Source organism: Dendropsophus ebraccatus, chromosome 6 (genome assembly GCF_027789765.1).
Source record: "Dendropsophus ebraccatus isolate aDenEbr1 chromosome 6, aDenEbr1.pat, whole genome shotgun sequence".
Classification (NCBI taxonomy): Eukaryota; Metazoa; Chordata; class Amphibia; order Anura; family Hylidae; genus Dendropsophus; species Dendropsophus ebraccatus.
In genome coordinates this window covers 138,543,347-138,565,713 of record NC_091459.1, presented here as the reverse complement: position 1 = coordinate 138,565,713, position 22,367 = coordinate 138,543,347, and the positions used below count along the sequence as shown (strand labels likewise).

Here is a 22,367-nt window from a genome sequence, read left to right as displayed (position 1 = left end):
TCTTCTCTGCCCCCTCAGCAGCCCCTGCGCTCTGCCCCGGCCCACCCCGCAGCCTCCCCCACTTTTCCCAGGCTGAAGCCAAGGAGTGTAATCAGTCTGTGACACCCTGTCAGCTGCTGGGACGTAGCCCCGCCCCCTCTTCTCCTCTCCACCAATCAGAGCTTAGCTTCCTGCAGCATGCCGTCACTACCTCCTCTCCCATTGGCTGGCTATATTAAGAAAGCCGCGCTCGGGTTTATATAGCGCGGACGCAGCGTGGTGGAGGTTTAAAGAGACTGAAGAAGCAGGAGGAGAAGAGATCGGTGCAACGCGGATCTCCTGCATATATATATACATATATACTCAGCCACCATTAGAACCATAGGCAAGCTGAGAAAGCGCCGGGCAGCCGCCGGCAGTAACAGCAGTAAGGTGGCCATGGCTGCGATCCGCAAGAAGCTGGTGGTGGTCGGGGACGGAGCCTGCGGCAAAACCTGCCTGCTGATCGTCTTCAGTAAGGACGAGTTCCCCGAGGTCTATGTGCCCACCGTGTTCGAGAACTACGTGGCCGACATCGAGGTGGACGGGAAGCAGGTGGAGCTGGCGCTGTGGGATACGGCCGGCCAGGAGGACTATGACCGCTTACGGCCGCTTTCCTACCCGGATACGGACGTTATCCTCATGTGCTTCTCCGTGGACAGCCCGGACTCTCTGGAGAACATCCCCGAGAAGTGGGTGCCCGAGGTCAAGCACTTCTGCCCCAACGTCCCCATCATCTTAGTGGCCAATAAGAAAGACTTGCGGAACGACGAGCACATCCGCAACGAGCTGGCCCGGATGAAGCAGGAGCCCGTACGCGCTGAAGACGGACGCGCCATGGCCGTCCGTATCTCCGCCTATGAGTATTTGGAGTGTTCCGCCAAAACCAAGGACGGCGTCCGAGAAGTCTTCGAGACGGCCACCAGGGCGGCGCTGCAGAAAAGGCATGGGCCCAGCGGGGAGTGTATGAGCTGCTGCAAGCTCCTCTGATCCCTATGGGGCTATAAGGACTCCATTGACTTCTATGGTACCCTCCATGGAGGAGGGGGGACTGTGAACCCCACAAATCACCATTGTACTGTATACACTACTCTAAGACTGATGGCGGCATCTCGGCCTAGGACTGTACCCTACACCTTGTACATAGATCTGTATATTATATATATGTATAGTCTATTGCAGTGTCGCTTTCCAGCTGTTGCAAAACTAAGACCCCCCCCCCCCACCATGGAGGGGGTGGGGTCTTGACCTAGGACTGTACCCTACACCTTGTAAATAAATCTGTATATTATATATATATGTATAGTCTATCGCAGTGTCGCTTTCCAGCTGTTGCAAAACTACAACTCCCAGCGTGCCCAGACAGCCGTTGGCTGTCTGGGCACGCTGGGAATTGTAGTTTTGCAACGGAGGACACTGAACCGTGTCTTCTGCAGCTGAAGTTTTCAATGTTTTTTTTTATTTTTATTTTGTAGCAATATTTTTGTTCATTATTTAAGTTTTCCGATGAAAACGTTTCTTTTTGCACATTTTTTTTATTTTTTTTTTATTTGACACACGTGCACTCGCCATCTGCGCATACACTGTAACCTGATCGCCACGTGTAACCTCATAGACTGAAAACCACTGTATTCTGAAATGCGAAGAAAAAAAAAAATTGTGAATGTAGCAGAGCTGAGTTTGTCATGCGTCCAGGCTACTGCTAGGGTCAATTTACACGGAAAGATTTGAAGCCAAAGCCAGAAATAGACTATAAACAGATCAGATCATAACAGAGACTGAGATTTCTCATCTTTTCAAATCCATTCCTGGCTTTGGCTTCAAATCTTTGGCAGATAATCTTTCCTTAGATTTGATGGGAAGGAAAGAGGTGGCATGCTGTGCTATTATCTTCAATGCAGAAACCTAACTTCTATGGAGGGTCCTTGTGGGGACCATCACTGTGAATGGAGCCTCTAGGTTTACATAGGACTGAACAATACATGAAAGAACCGATTCAGCTCTGCTACATCCATCATGGAGCGAAGTTACATGATCCTTCCCCGTCATCAGTGTTGCAGGACACTAAAGTATGGTGAAGTCCGATAATGTTTTTTTTTTTTTTTTTTTTTACTATTACAAAGGCGGATAATTTAATTTTATTATATATATTTTTTTTTTTTGGACAGTGGTACTAAACTGTAACACTTTTTTGGAAAACAAAAGCTGTGGGCGGTAAAGCGACTCGTTCGGATCTGTTTACATGAAGTTTAATATGTGTATATACAGGTTTTTATGTGAAATATTAAAATATTCTATAAAGATTTTTTGTTGTTGCTTAAAGTGATTTCTTAAAGGGGGTTTGTATTGGATATCGTTAAAAAGTGGGTTTAAATTGAAGCTTTTTGGTTTGTTAAACTCTGTGGGTTCGTTAAAATTTCAAATCAACTGGTGCCAGAGATTTGTAATTTACGTCTATTAATCTCAAGTCTTCCAGTACTTATCAGCTGATGTATGTCCTGCAGGAAGTGGTGCATTTTTGAGAACAGGAGAGGTTTTCTATGGGGATTTGCTACTGCTCTGGACAGTTCTTAACATGGACAGAGGTGGCAGGAGAGAGCACTGTCAGACTGGAGAGAATACACCACTTCCTGCAGGACATACAGCAGCTGATAATTACTGGAAGAGTGGAGATTTTTAATAGAAGTAAATTACAAATCTATATAACTTTGTGGCACCAGTTGATTTGAAAGAAAGTTTGGTGAATAACCCCTTTCAGGGCCTACAGACAAGCATATTGAGCATGGGTGTTTACATCTGTGTTAGGGCCTGATTGTGGGTCTTACACATCATAGTGTAATTCTAATCCATGCGCTATGACTAGCATTGCAGCTTAGTCCCATTTAGTAGAATGTTGATGAGCTGCAATACCAGGCATGGCCCATGGACAAGAGTGGTGCTGTTTCGGTGTAAATTTTCTGAAATGTCATCACCCCTTGTAATGTCATGGTGAAAGCCATAAGTGGCATCTAGGGCTGATTTCTTACTAGCAATGTTGTAGCTATAGGAGGCAGCACATGTGTCTTCTGTACAGACCGAACGTAGTCGGCTACTAGGTATTCTAGCATGGGCAAATGTGATATTGATGACCCCAAGAGCATAGGTCGTTATTGCAAAGGAGAAGTAGTGACCTTCCATATAACTGCATATGCTACCGCCATATAGTGATATGACTGCAGTGTATGAATATGTAGCTGGAAGCTTGTATGGTCGTATATGATGGGGGTGTGTATAGACTGTATAGGATCTTTGAGTCTCTCTGCACTTTCTATATGAGGGGTAGGGAACCTTGGCCCTCCAGCTGTTGCAAAACTACAACTCTCATCAGGCCTGGACAGCCAAAGCTTTAGTTTATGCTGTCCAGGCATGATGGGAGTTGTAGTTTTGCAACAGCTGGAGAGCCAAGGTTTCCTATCCCTGTCCTATATAACGGACTTTGGCACTCCAGCTTTGAAAAACTACAATTCCCATGATACCAGCTAACACCATATCTATGGTCATTCAGGCATGATGGGAATTGTAGTTTTGCAAGTGTAGTGCAGAAGGTTCCCATACCTGGTATATAAGCGCCATCTCTTTGAGCCGGATATTATTTGCATCCCTTCCTATTGATCCAATGCAAATTTCCTTATGTAAACTAAATGCTGCCCCCTACATCCAGCGTCTCTCAGTACTTCTGCCTGGTTATACATTCCTGACATTGCTGCTGATGTGCGGACATAAGCTGTAGGCCCGGCCCTTGCAGTGGGAGCTGGGGGGAGCCTGCAGTGCTTTTTAGTGAGTACAAAAGTTTCCCCTCCCCCCAACTTTAAAAAAGTTTCCATGCTCCACTTCCCAGTGTTTAGAGAGAGAGTGTATATGTGTATATGTGTATATATGTATATATGTATATATATATATATATATATATATATATATATATATATATATATATATGTGTGTAAGCTGGGTAAATCCCCCACACACATTTTATTTTTATTTAACTTTTACCAATGTAAGAGCTGGGTATGGTGTTACTGTCACTTTAAATAATTTTTGACACATTTTGATTAATTGGCATCCAATTCCCTACTGATCGCTGGTTAGCAATGGGAGAAGCACACAGCAAAGCACTTCACTCTCCAGCTCACCTCAGGACACTTGTCCACAGACTTACTATAAAACCTGTCTCCTGTAGTGAGCTGTGGAGTGAAGCGCTCAGCCGCATGCTTCTCTCAGTTCCAGGGGCCCGGCGCAGATTCTCTTATGGCGTCCTGTGTGTGACGACTGCTCCTGTATCCCTGGTAGCTTTCACCCCTGGGTAATAAAATCTTTATTAGGCCTTGTTCACACACCTTTTTTATTAAATTTTATAGCATGTAGACAATGGCAGGTGTTAGATATGCTGGGATACTAGTAGTTATGTGCTGCGTAACCCAATTTTTAGTGTAATAAAAAACATGATGGGATCAGTGACCTGAAATCTAGTCTGAACGTGCCTCTAAATACGTCCTGCGGCCGTACACTTAACCTTAGTGACCTACACAGCCATGTGCTGACTGCATTGGCCCAATTTGTCAAACATAGTAAAAACAAAGCTGTTGCCCATAGCAACTAATCACAGTGAGGCGTAAAGTTATCTAGTGCAGGATGTGGGATAGAAGCCGCTTGGTGATTGGTTGCTATGGGCAACCTATTGATAAATGAGGCCTCATGTAGGCCGCAACGGTGTAGATTTACCTGAATACTAGGCCTATTAATAAAATAATGTTTGGCTCGTGAGAGGGCGGCGCTGCATATAAGAACGTACGTGACTTAAAGGGAATCTGTCAGCACCCGGACCCGACACAAGTTGCTGCCAGTGTGCATTAAGTGGCAGCTCACTAGTTAGTAGGTCTCACCTTTGCCTTAGCTGTTAGTGGAGATATGTTATACCAGGGATGGGGACCTTCAGCCCTCCAGCTGTTGCAAAACTACAATTCCCATCATACTTGGACAGCTTTGGCTGTGCAGGCATGATAGGAATTGAAGTTTTGAAACAGCTGGAGGGCCGAAGTTTCCCCATCCCTGTGCTACACTCTGGCACGCCTCACTGTTCCATCCTCCTCCCTCTTCTCCATGAATATTTAGCGGCAGCAAGCCTTCACTCGCACTTACGCCATCTTACATTTTCGCGCCACTGCTGTCAATAGCCACATGCGCTGTCCAAACAATTTGTGCATAAGGTAACAGCCTGCACGCTTCCTGCCTTTGCTGTTTGCGCAGGTGCCGCATGCGCTGATAGACTGAAGCAAATGCCCCCAGTTGGGACACCCAGTTCCTTTGGTATAAGTGCCTGTGTGAATGGCAAAGGCAGGAGGCGCATAGATTGTCTGGACAGCACGCACGGCCCTTAAAGGGGTTATCCAGCGCTACAAAAACATGGCCACTTTTCCCCCTCTCTTGTCTCCAGATTGGGTGGGGTTTCTAATGCTGCGTTTACATGGAACGATTATCGTTCGAATTTTCGTGATAACGATCACATTTGAGCAATAATCGGCTCGTGTAAACACAGCGAACGATCAAGTGACGAGCGAGAAATCGTTCATTTTGATCTTTCAACATGTTCTCAAATCGTCGTTGGTCGTTCGCTAAAAATCCGCAGGTCGCTTTGTGTAAACAGTCTTTCAACCATTCACCCTATGTGTGAGATAGGCTTAAGCGATCTTAAAACGATCACAATAACACGTTTTTTAACTTTTATTCTGACGATTTATTCGTCTAAACGCTGATCGTTATAAAAAACCAAATTGTTACTCTGAAATCGTTAATCACTCGATTGGGCGAATTGTCGCTCCGTGTAAACACAGCATTACTCAGTTCCATTGAAGTAAATGGAGCTTAATTGCAAACCACACCTGAACTGGAGACAAGAGAGGGGGAAAAGTGGCCATGTTTTTGTAGCGCTGGATAACCCCTTTAAAAGCAGCGGAGCAAAAATGAAATATGGCGTTAGCAGAGGCCAGACGCCACAGAATATTCATGGAGAAGAGGGAGGAGGACAGAGTCCAGCACGAACGCTTCACCGCCACTCCTCTTTCACTCTTGATTACAGAGCAAGAAATGATATTGTGTAGCATCCCCTCCACTGTAACCGAACGCAAAGGTAACCAGCTGAATAGTGAGCTGCCACTTACTGCACACTGTCAGTTCTGGGCACTGACAGATTCGCTTTAAGGTGTGGTCCTCTCCAGTTGATAACCAGTCCCATCATTTTCAATGGAAACCCCTTTTTAGGGGTCATTCACACGTCTGTACATGGATGTTGTTCTGCAGCCTGGACCAGGAAGCTCCCAGCATCATGATTAGTTATGATGTCGGGAGCTTCTAAACAGTTTAAAAGTTTGCGCTAGTGTACTGACACAGCCATAATTTTTTATGATGCTGAAAGCTTCCAGGTCCAGTCAGCTGGAGGCTTGTGCCTGTGGCCATGTTTTACCTGTGTACTTGTTTCCCTTGACCACAATAAAGGAGATTCCCTGCATGCTTCCTACACAGGTATATAGTATCTTCACCTTAATACTGACTACAGTGATGTGAATATGTCACAATATGGATATTTTTAACAGAGTTTGGCTGATACTCAATTCGGAGGCCCTTAGGCCCCGTTCCCACTGAGGAAAGGTAGTGGAATTCCGCGACGGAATTGTCCGCCGCGGAATGCCGTTAGCCTCCCGCTCATAATGGGAGTCTATGGGAGGCGCGCGCTCCTGCTCTGTACGCGCTGAAGAATAAGCATGTTCATTCTTCAGCGCGTACAGAGCAGGAGCGCGCCTCCCATAGACTCCCATTATGAGCGGGAGGCTAACGGCATTCCGCGGCGGACAATTCCTTCGCGGAATTCCGCTACCTTTGCTCAGTGGGAACGGGGCCTTATAGTCACAGACCCCTAAGCAGCTGTCCCTGCATCCTTATAGGTTTTCTGTCTCGTCTCCTCTGTCTCATACTCCCTGTTTCTTATGGCATCACATTACCTTGTATGTTTGTGGAATGTATTATATAGTTTTAGGATTATACACGTGAGCAGATGAAATTCCACCATTGTGTAAATGGCCATCTATGGATTAAAGGGGTACTCCATTGACAATGTTTATTCTTCCAAATCAACTAGTTTCAGAAAGTTATATAGATTTGTAAGTTACTATTTAAAAATCTCCCATCTTCTAGTACTTATTAGCTTCTGTATGTCTTGCAGGAAGTGGTGTATTCTTTCCAGTCTGACACAGTGCTCCCTGCTGCCACCCCTGTCCATAGCAAATCCCCTTAGAAAACCTCTCCTGCTCTGGACAGTTCCTGACATGGACAGAGGTGGCAGCAGAGAGCACTGTGTCAGACTGAAAGGAATACACCACTTGCTGCAGGACTTATAGCAGCTGATAAGTACTGGAAGACTGGAGATTTTTAAATAGTAAATTACAAATCTATATAACTTTCTAAAGCCAGTTAGTTTGAAAGAAAAAGATTTTTGCTGGAGTACCCCTTTAACTTCACGAGTATCTTACTCATGGTGAAGATCTTTGTTACTCTTGTGGGTTGTGAGTCTGTCTGCTCCACTCCCAGTTTGTGTTGGGAGGTGACACAACCCAATTGATTCCTCAGAATCTAGTAGTAGGTTTCCGACCCCCCACCCCCAATGTGGATATGACACTATAGATTATATCACTGACATTTCCCAATCTGCTGTAATGCTAGACTGCCCTTAGTAAACTGTGTATCTCCTTGGAGCTCGGTTGCCTGGTTATGAACACTTTGTTTTGCTTTGTTTAAAAAAAATAAAAAAAATAAATGAGAGTACGGCTGCCCACGTCCTGCAATATATACACATTGTGATTCTCCCCTTTAAGATTTGTAAAGAGGACAATATATACAATATAATATAAATGAAGATAATCCCTTGAACAGGGACGTAATGAAGGGACCCCTAGCTGGAATGGTGCACCATGCCTGCTTTCAGAGATGATGCAACTCACACATGCCAAGTCCGATCTGGAGATTTGAATACCAGTGGCTAAAGAAGCTGGATGCAGCAGTAGGGAGTCCTGGGAAACATGGATACAGCTCATCTGTAATAATAAGTAGTTATATCCACTGCCACGGTAGTTATACCCATTGCCTTGGTAGTTATACCCACTGCCCCGGTAGTTATACCCATTGCCCCAGTAGTTATACCCATTGCCCCGGTAGTTATACCCACTGCCCCGGTAGTTATACCCACTGCCCCGGTAGTTATACCCACTGCCCCGGTAGTTATACCCACTGCCTCGGTAGTTATACCCACTGCCTCGGTAGTTATACCCACTGACCCGCTAGTTATACCCACTGACCCGCTAGTTATACCCACTGATCCGCTAGTTATACCCACTGACCCGGTAGTTATGAAGGGACCTGATCTCGGTTTCTACCTCTCCTCATGGCACATGCAGAGGTGGCACCTATAGAACATACCCGGCACCACCATTCCTATCATCCAACCCTAGAAGGCCATTAGACGCACAGGTTCACTGGACACAAAGAAACACAAAGTACAGCCAATAACAGTGATTGCTGTGGTCATAATCGTTGGCCCAATCAGGCCAAATATGTGGAATGAGCATTCCTAGGAAGAGAACCTATGGGTACAGAGGGATGTCACTGCACACTGCCTCGGTAATTATGCCCACTGACCCGGTAGTTATAGCCACCGCCCCGGTAGTTATGAAGGGACCTGATCTCAGTTTCTACCTCTCCTCATGGCACATGCAGAGGTGGCGCCTATAGTACATACCCTGACGGCACCACCATTCCTATCATCCAACCCTAGAAGGCCATTAGACGCACAGATTCACTGGACACAAAGAAACAATCATGTAAATGGATTATATTGGTGAATCACAAAGCAGTGAATAGAGGGGGGGGGGGGGGGACAATGGATTTTATAGGGACAATGGGGGTTTAAGGAAGAAGAGAAAGTGTGACCGCCCAGGGCCTGAATAAACTCTGTTTATTCAGTACTTTGCAAGTGAAAGGCGAGATGATGGCAGATCTTCTGAGGAGCTGATAGAGTCTGATGGAGCATGCCATGATTTCAGGCTTTGTCGACCTCTACTTCAGCCCTGCATTGTACGGAGCTGTAACAGGCCTTATATACCATGTTAGGCCTTATACCATGTTAGGCCTTATACCATGTTAGGCTATGTTCACACTACGTAAAACAACGGGCATAGTTTTTGCGGGGTGGAACATTTCCTTAGTTTCAATGGGATCCCGGCCGTAGCGTATATACATCGTATACGCTCCGGCCGGGATCCCGTGCGGCTCCGCAAATAACTGACATGGCAGTTTTCTGCGGCCGCAATTCAATGAATTGCGGTCGTAGGAAACCCTGTCAGTTCACACTATGAAGCGAGCGGCTCCGGCCGCTCGCTTCATAGTGTGCAGGGGGAATCTCTGATGCTGATGCGCCCGTATCAGAGCTCTGTGGCTGGACAGATCATCCGGCCGGTACTTAAGTACCGGCCGCAATGATCCGGGCAGAGACCGGCCGTTCTGTGACCCGGCCGGGGTCACGGAACGGCCAGTCTCTTACGACGTGAGCCTCATACTGGAATTCTATGGGCCCATACTATACTGTTATTCCCAGTTTTACACAGATGCACATGGAAAGCAGGGCCGTTTTAATACATTGGTGGGCCCGGTGCACAGCCCTCAAGAGTGGGCCCCCCCTTCCCTTTCGGCACATTGTATAATGTACTGAATTTGCCCCCACACTGTATCAAGAGCCCCAATACATACAGTAGTTACCTTATAACACTATTTCCACCATACAGTGATTACATATTACATAAAAACTGCACTAAACAAAACAGAAAGCTATCATCAATGATACCATTACATAATACCGCCACATCATGACCCCTAACACTACAACCCTATAACAGAGTGCAGTTACATCCAGTGACTCACCGGAGGCGTCTTCTCCGATCAGAGTCTGTCACCTTTTCTTTTTCTCTCCATCCAGCCTGGGCCACCTTGAAGTCTTCTCCTGGCTGTGAATCTTCTCTCCAGAATCTGCCAGAGAAATATTTTAGGCTCCAACACATACAGTAGTTAGGTCCCCTGTACCCCTATATAGTAGTTACACCCCTCCGTGCCCCTACATAGTTACACCCCTCTGTGCCTCCATAGTTTTAAGGTGTCCCTGTAGTATATAGACCCTCATGTGCTCCTCCAGTTATATACAGCCCTCCTGTGCGCTCCCCCATTAGTATATAGCCCCTCATGTGCTCCTCCAGTTATATACAGCCCTCCTGTGCGCTCCTCCATTAGTATATAGCCCCCCTGTGCACTCTCCCCAGTAGTATATAGCCCCCCCTGTGCTCTGCCACAATAGTATATAGCCCCCCTGTGCTCTCCCCCAATAGTATATAGCCCCCCTGTGCTCTCCAATAGTATATAGACCGCTATGCTCTCCCACAATAGTATATAGCCCCCCTGTGCTCTCCCCCAATAGTATATAGCCCCCCTGTGCTCTCCCCAATAGTATATAGCCCCCTGTGCTCTCCCCAATAGTATATAGCCCCCCTGTGCTCTCCATAATATATATAGCCCCCCTGTGCTCTCCCCCATAGTATATAGACCCCTGTGCTCCCCAATAGTATATAGACCCCTGTGCTCCCCAATAGTATATAGCTCCCCTGTGCTCCCCCATAGTATATAGCCCCCTGTGCTCCCCCATAGTATATAGCCCCCTGTGCTCCCCCATAGTATATAGCCCCCTGTGCTCCCCAGTAGTATATAGCCCCCTGTGCTCCCCAGTAGTATATAGCTCCCCTGTGCTCCCCAGTATTATATAGCTCCCCTGTACTCCCCCATAGTATATAGCTTCCCTGTGCTCCCCATAGTATATAGACCCCTGTGCTCCCCAGTAGTATATAGTCCCCTGTGCTCCCCCATAGTATATAGCTCCCCTGTGCTCTCCCCCATAGTATATAGACCCCTGTGCTCCCCAATAGTATATAGACCCCTGTGCTCCCCAATAGTATATAGCTCCCCTGTGCTCCCCCATAGTATATAGCCCCCTGTGCTCTCCCATAGAATATAGCCCCCTGTGCTCCCCCATAGTATATAGCCCCCTGTGCTCCCCAGTAGTATATAGCCCCCTGTGCTCCCTAGTAGTATATAGCCCCGTGTGCTCCCCAGTAGTATATAGCTCCCCTGTGCTCCCCAGTATTATATAGCTCCCCTGTACTCCCCCATAGTATATAGCTTCCCTGTGCTCCCCATAGTATATAGCCCCCTGTGCTCCCCAGTAGTATATAGCCCCCTGTGCACCCCCATAGTATATAGCTCCCCTGTGCTCCCCAGTAGTATATAGCCCCCTGTGCTCCCCCATAGTATATAGCTCCCCTGTGCTCCCCCATAGTATATAGCCCATCGTGCTCCCCCATAGTATATAGCCCCCTGTCCTCCCCCATAGTATATAGCTCCCCTGTGCCCCCAATAGTATATAGCCCCCTGTGCCCCCCATAGTATATAGCCCCCTGTGCCCCCCATAGTATATAGCCCCCTGTGCCCCCCATAGTATATAGCCCCCTGTGCTCCCGAATAGTATATAGCCCCCCCTCCCATATAACATTGAAAAAACAAACACTGTTACTCACCTAGGTCCTCGCGTTCCTCTTCTCTTCCCTCTTGTGGCCGCACTTCCTGCGGTCACAAGAGGCTGCACTCCCCTTACCCTCGCGCCGACGCTCCAGTGACGTCGGGCGCTAGAGGGAGAGTGCGGCCTCTTGTGACTGCAGGAAGTGCGGCCACAAGAGTGACTGACAGGGAGGGAGCCAATGGCTCTCTCTCTGTCAGTGTCGCTGCTGCTGCAGCGCTGAAGCGCCGCAGCAGCAGCGGGCGGGGGCAGCGGCGGACGGGGGGGCCCTGCAGGGGCGCCATGGAGGGGTAAGTAGATTACCCATCCATGGCGCTCCCCCCTGACAGGCTGGTGGCCGGAGCCCTGTGCGACCGCATTGGTCGCACATAGCAACGGCCGGCCTGCTCGGGGGGGCCCCTTTAACCAGTGGGCCCGGTGCACGTGCACCATGTGCCCTTTGGTTAAAGCGGCCCTGATGGAAAGCATCGTGTCAGAGACTGGAGAGCATACACCACTTCCTGCAGGACATACAGCAGCTGATAAGTACTGGAATACTTTTTTTTTTTTTTTTTTTTTTTTTATAGAAGTAAATTACAAATCTCTGGCATATTCTGCCACCAGTTGATTTGAAACAATTTTTTTTCCGTCAACTACCCCTTTAAATCTGTAGTCCAGGACCATATGCACTCCATTGACCACAGTATATAGTCCCAGCATACAACTTTATTGTCCTAAAACCTCTGTAGCCTACTACAAAGAACTGATCGCTTTGCGCTGAAGTTTTAGAACTCTTGGCGGTGTTTATGAGCAGAGAAACCTAAGCCTGTGATCTCATAGAGGGAAGCTGGATAATGGAGATGAAGAATAGAGCCACAGGCTGCAGCGCACACACAATGGAGCCCAGCACCAGCTGACCCCTGGGCAAGAAAACAAGCGTCAGCACTTTCCTATGGCACGGAGGGACTGTGTGACAGATGAGTGAGCTCAGCCTCACCAGGCCCACAACCAACAATCATCCAGTGAATAGGAGGCCGCTGCATCCAAACCTTAACCCTTCCACAGAGCGGAGAACAAATGCTGCATTATGTCTGCAGCCTCAGATCTATGGACGCCATTGTGCTGCTTTCCTGTGCATGCTAAGTATGCTGCAGAAAATCTGCAAAGGGGCAGACTTAGGAGGAAGTTTCCCTGTAGATTAGGCTGGGTTCACACTGCGCTTTTGCAATCCGTTTTTTTTTTCTCATCCATTTTATGCAAAAAAAACAAAAACGGATGCATTTGTGATTCTGTTTTGATCTGTTTTCCCTCCGGTTTAAACGCATCAGTTTTTTTTAGCGCACACAAAAACGTAACCAACCACATTTTTGTGTACGCTAAGAAAACGGCTGCGTTTTGATCTGTTTTTTTTTTTTTTTAAATGAAAGTCAATGGAAAAACAGATCACAATAGATGCACACAAATGCATTCGTTTTCCTTCTGTTTTTTGCATAAAGCAGATGAATAACGGATTACAACAACGCAGTATGAACCCGGCCTTATAGATGTCCTATAATAGGGGAAGTAGCTCATAAATGCCGAGCAGTGGCCAGAATATGTCTGGGTTCACACTACGTTTTTGCAATCTGATTTTTTCATCCTTTGTTGCAAAAAAACAGATGGAAAAAATGGAGGCAATTGTGTGCATCTGTTTTGATCCGTTTTTCTACTGACTTCCATTATAAAAAAAAGGGATCTCTTTTTTTTTTTTTTTTTTACGTCTACAAAAATGAGGTCAGGTACGTTTTTGTGTATGTTAAAAAAAAGCATGTGTTTTGATCCTCTTTTTTTAATGGAAGTCAATAGAAAATGGATCGAAACTGATGCACACAATTGTATCCATTTTTCCATCCATTTTGGAAAAAACGATAAAAAAAACAATTGCAAAAACAGCTAATTGATCAGCACCAGTTTTTGTGTACGTGATACCGATGGGGGTGATCATAAATTTCCCATGTAAATGAGATGATAGATAATTAATAAAAATTCTGTTAATCAATGTAAAAATTGATAATGCTGTATATATATAGGTATGCTGGGCTCTATATATAATAGTATACTGGGCTGTATATATAATGGTATGCTGGGCTGTATACAGTATATATATAGGTATGCTGGGCTGTATATATATATATATATATATATATAATGATATGCTGGGCTGTGTATATATATATATATATATATATATAATGGTATGCTGGGCTGTATATATATATATATATATATATATAGGTATGCTGGGCTGTATATATATATATATATATATATATATATATATATATATATATAATGATATGCTGGGCTGTATAGCTAGAAGTATAAAGCTCTAGTGACATCACATCTGTAATACTGTGTCCAGTTCTGGAGACCTCACCTACATATACTGATAAAATAGAACGGGTCCAAAGACGGCTACAAAAATGTTGGAGGGTGTGAGGCATAACACCTACCAGGAAAGACTCACGGATCTGAATCTGTATGGTCTGGAGGAAAGAAGAGAAAGGGGGGACATGATGGAAACCTTTATATATGTTACAGGTCTAAGTAAGGGGTAAGTGTTTTAAGAAAAAAACCGAACACAAGAAGCAGCCATGTTTCTTATTATCCTGTATATCTCCTTTAATTCTGCAGTAATCCCTTTCTATCACGATGTACATGGATATACACAAATATATTCTTAGAATAGATAGGCATGACAATTTCTCTCTCCACACATTTTCGAGTTTTCTTTGAGTTCTATAGGCTGTGAAATGTTAATAGAATTATCCGGCCTCTCGGGAAGGAATTCTTGGAATCGCAGTAATTGATAAGTACCATGAAAAATGGACGAGCAATGTATTTTCCAATGCAAAGACAATTACAGCACGTAAAACCGGCACTTAATTTCCGGGTCTGTTTTCTGCGGTATGAAGAGTCGTCATTGTACAATTCTATTATGTTCCCTATCCCCTAGGAGAGATCAGCTGTAATCTGACTGTACCGCTATAGCAGGACTATGTAATTAGCTATCCAAGGCAAAGATAGCACAATTGTTCCTTATGAATAGACCCAAAGACGTAGTGGGTGCATCTTATAAGAAACCTGTTCTAATATAAACAATAAAGGAGCCCTCTTTGCCATTTAGAGGAATTAAAGGGGTATTCCACTCAAACAACTTTTGATATATTGCTGCCCATGGTGAGACTAACAATTCCTCCATACCTTTCTCTATGTCTCCCCCTCCTCCCTTCTGAGACGGCCGATGTAAACAAGTCCCTGACCGCCTGCCGGTATCAGTCCCACTTAGGCTTTGGTTACTAAGGAGGCCACAAGAGAAGACACCAGTGTTATAGATGACGGACTCCATTACAGGTTTCACATTGGGGCCCAAGAGCAGCTTTCATTTACGCCTTTGGTGATGCCTATTGGAGTAGTGTTGGGTTCCTGGTGACTTTCACAGTCACTCTCCAGTCTCGGCTTCCCTTTGGTGATGCCTATTGGAGTAGTGTTGGGTTCCTGGTGACTCTCACAGTCACTCTCCAGTCTCCGTTTCCCTTTGGTGATGCCTATTGGAGTAGTGTTGGGTTCCTGGTGATTCTCACCACCACTGTCCAGTCTCGGCTTCCCTTTGGTGATGTCTATTGGAGTAGTGTTGGGTTACTGGTGACTCTCCCCACCACTGTCCAGTCTTCGCTTCCCTTTGGTGATGTCTATTGGAGTAGTGTTGGGTTCCTGGTGACTCTCACAGTCACTGTCCAGTCTCCGTTTCCCTTTGGTGATGCCTATTGGAGTAGTGTTGGGTTCCTGGTGACTTTCACCACCACTGTCCAGTCTCCACTTCCCTTTGGTGATGCCTATTGGAGTAATGTTGGGTTACTTACTGGTGACTCTCACCACCATTGTCCAGTCTCCGCTTCCCTTTGGTGATGCCTGTTGGAGTAGTGTTGGGTTCCTGGTGATTCTCACCACCACTGTCCAGTCTCCGCTTCCCTTTGGTGATGCCTATTGAAGTAGTGTTGGGTTACTGGTGACTCTCCCCACCACTGTCCAGTCTTCGCTTCCCTTTGGTGATGTCTATTGGAGTAGTGTTGGGTTACTGGTGACTCTCCCCACCACTGTCCAGTCTTCGCTTCCCTTTGGTGATGTCTATTGGAGTAGTGTTGGGTTCCTGGTGACTCTCACAGTCACTGTCCAGTCTCCGTTTCCCTTTGGTGATGCCTATTGGAGTAGTGTTGGGTTCCTGGTGACTTTCACCACCACTGTCCAGTCTCCACTTCCCTTTGGTGATGCCTATTGGAGTAATGTTGGGTTACTTACTGGTGACTCTCACCACCACTGTCCAGTCTCCGCTTCCCTTTGGTGATGCTTGTTGGAGTAGTGTTGGGTTCCTGGTGACTCTCACCACCACTGTCCAGTCTCCGCTTCCCTTTGGTGATGCCTGTTGGAGTAGTGTTGGGTTCCTGGTGACTCTCACCACCACTGTCCAGTCTCCGCTTCCCTTTGGTGATGCCTGTTGGAGTAGTGTTGGGTTCCTGGTGACTCTCACAGTCACTGTCCAGTCTCCGTTTCCCTTTGGGTGCCTCCTGTTTTGGCCCAATAATCAAGAATCTTCTGCCCGGTGCCCCATTTATATACTCGTCTTTTATAACCTTATCTAAGTATGCCTATAAATTTGACTGTAATAACAGGAAACAACGATATGGCGGATAAGGATTACACTTTGCATTCACATAGTCACCTAAATGTAATGTACTGAGACAACTAGACTGCTATTTCTGGCTCGTATTCCATCCATTGTGCTATTGATCAATGATTCGTAGATCAAAGCGGCCTTGACTGCCGTCCCAGATGACTCTTGGCACTGCGCACTCTTATTTAATGTTTCTGTCTGTGTAGTTACAACCATTATCAATAATGCATTAGATATTGCAGTGTGGTCCATATCAGGCACTGTAAATAGGGATTAGGTATAACTATTGTATTAGTGTATTATATATAGTGTGAGCAACAGTTGAAGGACACTGTGGTTCACATTGATGAAGGATAGACAGAATAATGCAACTTTCTAAATAGTCTTTATTAAAATAATAATAATAATAATCCTGCTGTTTTGCTATATAGTGGGGAGGAGTAGGGGGTTGGTGTGGACAGAAGGGAGAGAAACCTTGGAGGACAGCTTGCTAAGGCTATGTTCATATGCAGTAAGAGACCAGCCGGTCTCTGAAAAGATCATCCTGGCCGGTACTGCAGTACCGGCAGGATGATTTTGGCCCCGTAGAGTTCTGATGCGGGCGCATCTGTGTGCCCTCATCAGAACTCCCCACTGCTCACTATGGAGATCCCGGCCGGAGTGTATACTATGTGTATACGCTCCGGCCGGGATCCCATAGAAGCCTAAGCAACGTATCTTTTCGTAAAAAGTACGGCCGTTGTTGCCGATTGCAACAACGGCCGTACTTTTACGAAAAGATACGTTGTGTGAACATAGCCTAAGGATGTAAATAGGTCGGAAAGAAGCAGATACAAGCTGATAAATCACATAGGCTGCATATAAGTGTAGAGTGAAACAGAACTAACACAAGCAAACAGCAGAGGCTGTAGAAGAAAAACTAAGCTACATTTTTAATGAAGGCCTAAGGCAATAATAAAAAAAGCTTTTGAATGGCGTCCATAGTCTTTTATCTTTATCTTCTTTCCATTAGGAATGTGATTTACTAAGCAAAGGCCCAGACGGACAACCAGTAAGTGCTGTTGTAGTTGTAGGGAAACTATCAGCAGGATAGGAGCAGCTAACCTGCAGATATGTCTCTACTGCACACGGGGTGCTGAGGATGAAGGTCTTACCTTAATGCTCTGCATCATTTTTGTGTACTTTGTAGTTTGATCTTTATGCTAATGAGGTGGTTTGGTGCACTGGGCAAGGGGAGTGCTGATACATATGAAATGTATATTTAAAGGGGTAAAAAATTATTCTTTCAATTTTCTTTCAAATCAACTGGGGCGAGAAAGTGCCAGAGATTTGTAATTTACTTTTATCAAAAAATCTCAAGTCTTCCCGTACTTATCAGCTGCTGTATGTCCTGCAGGAAGTGGTGTATTCTGTCCTGTCTGACGCAGTGCTCTCTGCTGCCACAACTGTCCAGAGCAGCAGCAAATCCTCATAGAAAACCGCTCCTGCTCTCCAGACTAGAAAGAAGACACCACTTACTGCAGGACATACAGTGGCTGATAAGTACAGAAAGACTTGACAGGAGACTGAAGATTAAAAAAAAAAATTCTGTGGCACTTTATGGCATCAGTCGATTAAAAAAAGAAATTGATGAATTACCCCTTTAAGGGAGTATTTCCATCTCCGCTGGTTATTCCCTATACCAGGGATGGGGAACCTTGGCTCTCCAGCTGTTGCAAAACTACAACTCCCATCATGCCTGTGCAGGCATGATGGGAGTTGTAATTTGGCAACAGCTGGGGGGAAATAACTATAGGGATAATTCCTTGAACATGCCTAGTTGAGATCCTTGTGTAGCTTGAGATTATCTGTAGCGTATACTGTACAGTGGAGAAATACAACAACAACAAAAAACAATTGAATGTAACAAACTTATTACATAACAATTATGATTTTCATGGGAAAGTCAATGAGTCGGTGCAATTAGCCTGACAGAGGCCACGATCGGCACTAAGCAGGAGAGTTGGTTACTTTCATGCCAAATTAAGATTGACATGAGAAGTTTTATAGTCCTTGTGGAAAGTTGTAAAACAATGAAATAATCCTTTTACGTTTCATGTATCACAAAGAAAAGAAATGATTCGGGGTCATAAATCTCAAGGTCGGCTTGAAAGCTTCGAAAATCTACTTGATGTTTTCCCATCCAGATGTTTTTCTTGTTAAACACTTGACCCCCATCGTCTCTTTAAAGTTTAAAGATGATATTGAGAGAACGGCCCCTGAGGCCGTGCACGGAGTTCTTTGATGACCATACACCGGCTGCAATTATTCTGGCACTTTAAAGTCTATTGCAGGTCAATTACTCCTATGGATGGTACGGATACGATGGGAACATCATTTCTTACTGCTTCTTGGAAGAACTTGTTGGAAGATCTACTCTCTTCTTCTGTCCTATACCTCCCTCTTCATATACTAATAAGTCATATCCAGACAAGCAGGGGCGGAGCTAATGTCTCCTGGGCCCTGGAGCGAGAGGTAAACCTGCCCCCCCCTTCATGGCCCCACACCAGCATATTGGAAGAGAAAATATTAGCACCATACATATTACCGCCATACTGTTACTGACCAAATCCTGTATAGTAAGAGCAATATTACCAGTAATACCAGTATACAAGGGGGAAATATTACCGCCACACCAAAACCACTACCATCACCACCATATTGTTACTGACCAAATCCAGTATACTAAGACCAATAAAACACAGTACCGGATAACAAGTACCAAATATTACCACCACATACTGACTAACACCGCAACATACTAACACCACCGCTGCTAATGAATAATCCACTGTACACACATCACTATCACATTATACAGTCATATAGAGGTTGATGCAGCTCTACACAGGTTCTGTACACCATATAAATTACAGAGAAGTTATATTTAGTGACTCACAGGGGGCGTCTTCTCTGATCGGAGTTCTTCCCTTTTCATCTTCTTCTCCATCTGCCCAGGGCCATTAGAACTTCTCCGAGCCACGAATCCACAGAATCTGCCAGACAGACATATTAGACTCCTCACTCTGGCACCATCCTCATCTCTCTACACACTGCACATCTGTACTAGCCCCTTTACACCCTCATTTAGTGGGTAGGCTCACTCTATGTGATCCCCCTTATAGTATATGCCTCCCTCCTCCCCCCTTATAGATGGCCCTCACTGCATGTTGCCCCCCCCCTTATAGATGCCCCCCCTATAGATGGCCCCCTCTCTAACCCTCCCTTATAGATGGCCCCTTCTCCCCCCCTTATAGATGGCCCCCACTGCATGTTGTTCCCTATTATAGATGGCCCCCTCTCCCCCCCTTTATAGATGGCCCCTTCTCCTCTCCCCCCTTATAGATGGCCCCCTCTTCCCCCACCCTTTATAGATGGCCCCCTCTCCCTCCCTTTATAGATGGCCCCTTCTCCTCTCCCCCCTTATAGATGGCCCCCTCTTCCCCCATCCTTTATAGATGGCCCCCTCTCCTCCCCCTTTTAGATGGCTCCCTCTTCTCCCACCCCTTATAGATGGCCCCCTCTTCTCCCACCCCTTATAGATGGCCCCCTTTTCCCTCTATGCAAAGCAGATAAAAATTTTTTTTTAAAAAAACACAACTCCCCTAACAACACGCTCCCCCATCGAGCCTCTCACCTCCTGGTCTATCCCCGGCTGATGCGTGGCTGCCGGACATACTGCCTGGATAGAATGTGATTCTTTTTAGCCTGCTGCCATTGTCTCCTAATTTCACCGCTCAATGCAGGACAAGAAGAGTCACCTGTCGCCAACCCTGATGTTTCCTTCCATGGCCATCACTTGTAAATGTGCAGGCAAGGCATCAAGAGGCCCATGACCTGCTGCCTTCCCCAACATCCCCTACCACCAGATGTAGAGCTGCATACAGTCTGCTGTTATGCCGCCTGCCGCCATACTGTACCTGCTGTGCTGTACGAAGGTGCTGTGGTAAACTCCCCTGGTGGTCGGAAGCTGCCATACCATACACTGTCCCTGCTGTGCTGTACGAGTGTGCTGTGGTGAGCTCCCCCGGTGGTCGGACACTGCCATACTGTACACTTGGCCCTTGCTGTGTGACATGTGAATTCTTCTCCATAGAAAAATAAGACATTCCTTGAAAATAAGACCTAGTGCATCTTTGGGAGCAAAAATTAATATAAGACACTGTGTTATTTTTGGGGAAACACTGTGGGGGAGTTTTATCAAACATGGTGGGAAGTGAAACTGGCTCAGTTCCCCTAGCAACCAATCAGATTCCACCTTTCATTTTCCAAAGAGTCTGTGAGGAATGAAAGGAGGAATCTGATTGGTTGCTAGGGGCAACAGAGCCAGTTTCACTTTACACCATGTTTGATAAATCTCCCCCTGTGTGTATGTGTGTATGTACAGGTGTATATATATATATATATATATATATATATATATATATATATATATATATATATATACACACATATCTTGGTGGTCATATATGCCACTGTTCACACACAATATGAAACGGTTAAATGAGTGGTAAGCTGAAGCCCTGAGCGGAGTATATTTTTAGGTTGGTTGTTGACCTCTCTAATGACTGCAGCACTAATGACTGTCGGTAAATTTCCCTGGTTGTTTTCCTCCAAACGCCATTACCTGTAAGTGCAGAACCATTGTCCGGAGCCAGTAATGGGAAACGTCCCAAATAATTGGTCTGTACTGGTCGCACTCCTTGTAATTGACACCATTGTTTTTGCGTAGATTGGAAATGATCTGAGGATCTGCCTATATACTGACACCATATGATGTATAGGGTTATATAGTCAGGACTGCCACGTTTACTCCCATAATGCCCAGACAGATAAGCACAGGGTGTGACAGAAAAGACTTATGGTCCTTTTACATGGAACGATTATCGTTCGAATCTTCACAATAACGATGGCATTGGAGCGATAATCGGCTCGTTAAAACACAGCGACGCTATGGAGATTACCGGGGGTACAGAAGTCGGATCACCTGTAATCTCTCCTGTCAATAAGGGGCAAGTTAGCTATAAATTGGAATACCACTTTAATGTCAGTACCCCTGGTGGTCTAGGGTAGTGAGGGGTTCATATCAGTATCTCTGGTCTTCTAGAGCTGTGAGAGGTTACTGTCAGTATCCCTGGTGGTCTAGAGCAGTGAGAGGTTAATGTCAGTATCCCTGGTGGTCTAGAGCAGTGAGAGGTTAATGTCAGTATCCCTGGTGGTCTAGAGCAGTGAGAGGTTAATGTCAGTATCCCTGGTGGTCTAGAGCAGTGAGAGGTTAATGTCAGTATCCCTGGTGGACTAGGGCAGGAAAGGGTCTTTCCTATTGTCTGTTGTTGCATAGATAGACCTGATTCCTTACCATTACATCCAATAAGGCGGCATAAACACAGTCGATGGGATATAATTAGTTATGGGTGGACTTAGGGAATACTCTGCTCTGGATGCAGCCCTAGGGCTGCCAGGAAAACATGGGTACAGCCTATGGCCTATGGTTGTATCCATGTTTTCGAGGACTCCCTAGAGCTGCATCCAACTTCTCCAGGCAGTGGGAGGCACGTTCGCTCACTTACCATTGATAGTTGTTAGTGGGAACATTTTTGTAAAGTCTGGACGTGTAAATGGTGAAACTCGTTCTACACGCTGGTGTTTTCCATCTGTTTCCTTCCACACATGGGTGGTTTGCGCTGAGTCAGTACATTGTATGTCCACCACCTGCCGGCACGGTGTCATACCCACTAATCATTAACTAATAGATTAGATGGTAAACGTTGCAGTGGAACACGTGAAGACGTGACCGCAGACCAGTAGTACCGCTAATAGATGAGTAGCCAAACAACCCTACATAACACCACAATATATCACTAGACTATCAAACATTTGCATCAGGTTTTACTCTGACATTATTGGTGCTTTTTATGTGTATAT

At 45.6% G+C, this 22,367-nt stretch overlaps 1 protein-coding gene and 1 long non-coding RNA gene across 2 annotated transcripts in view; one reads left to right on the top strand and one right to left on the bottom strand.

Annotated features, from left to right (window-relative positions):
* LOC138794488 (uncharacterized) overlaps positions 1-22,144 on the bottom strand; it is a 46,244-nt gene extending 24,100 nt beyond the window's left edge. The window contains exons 1-3 of the long non-coding RNA XR_011363457.1: positions 22,013-22,144; positions 20,363-20,527; positions 19,342-19,438 (exon numbers count right to left, since the gene is read on the bottom strand). This is a non-coding gene — a long non-coding RNA (uncharacterized lncRNA). The remainder of the gene's footprint in view (positions 1-19,341; positions 19,439-20,362; positions 20,528-22,012) is intronic.
* RHOB (ras homolog family member B) lies at positions 259-1,347 on the top strand. The gene has a single exon (XM_069973126.1). The coding sequence runs from the start codon at positions 418-420 to the stop codon at positions 1,006-1,008; it is 591 nt and encodes a 196-aa protein (XP_069829227.1). The 5' UTR covers positions 259-417; the 3' UTR covers positions 1,009-1,347.
* Positions 22,145-22,367: the final 223 nt, after the last annotated feature.

What these genes read in the sequence shown, in the direction of transcription:
- RHOB (XM_069973126.1), top strand. Translation starts at nt 418, where the DNA reads ATGGCTGCGATCCGCAAGAAGCTGGTGGTGGTCGGGGACGGAGCCTGC.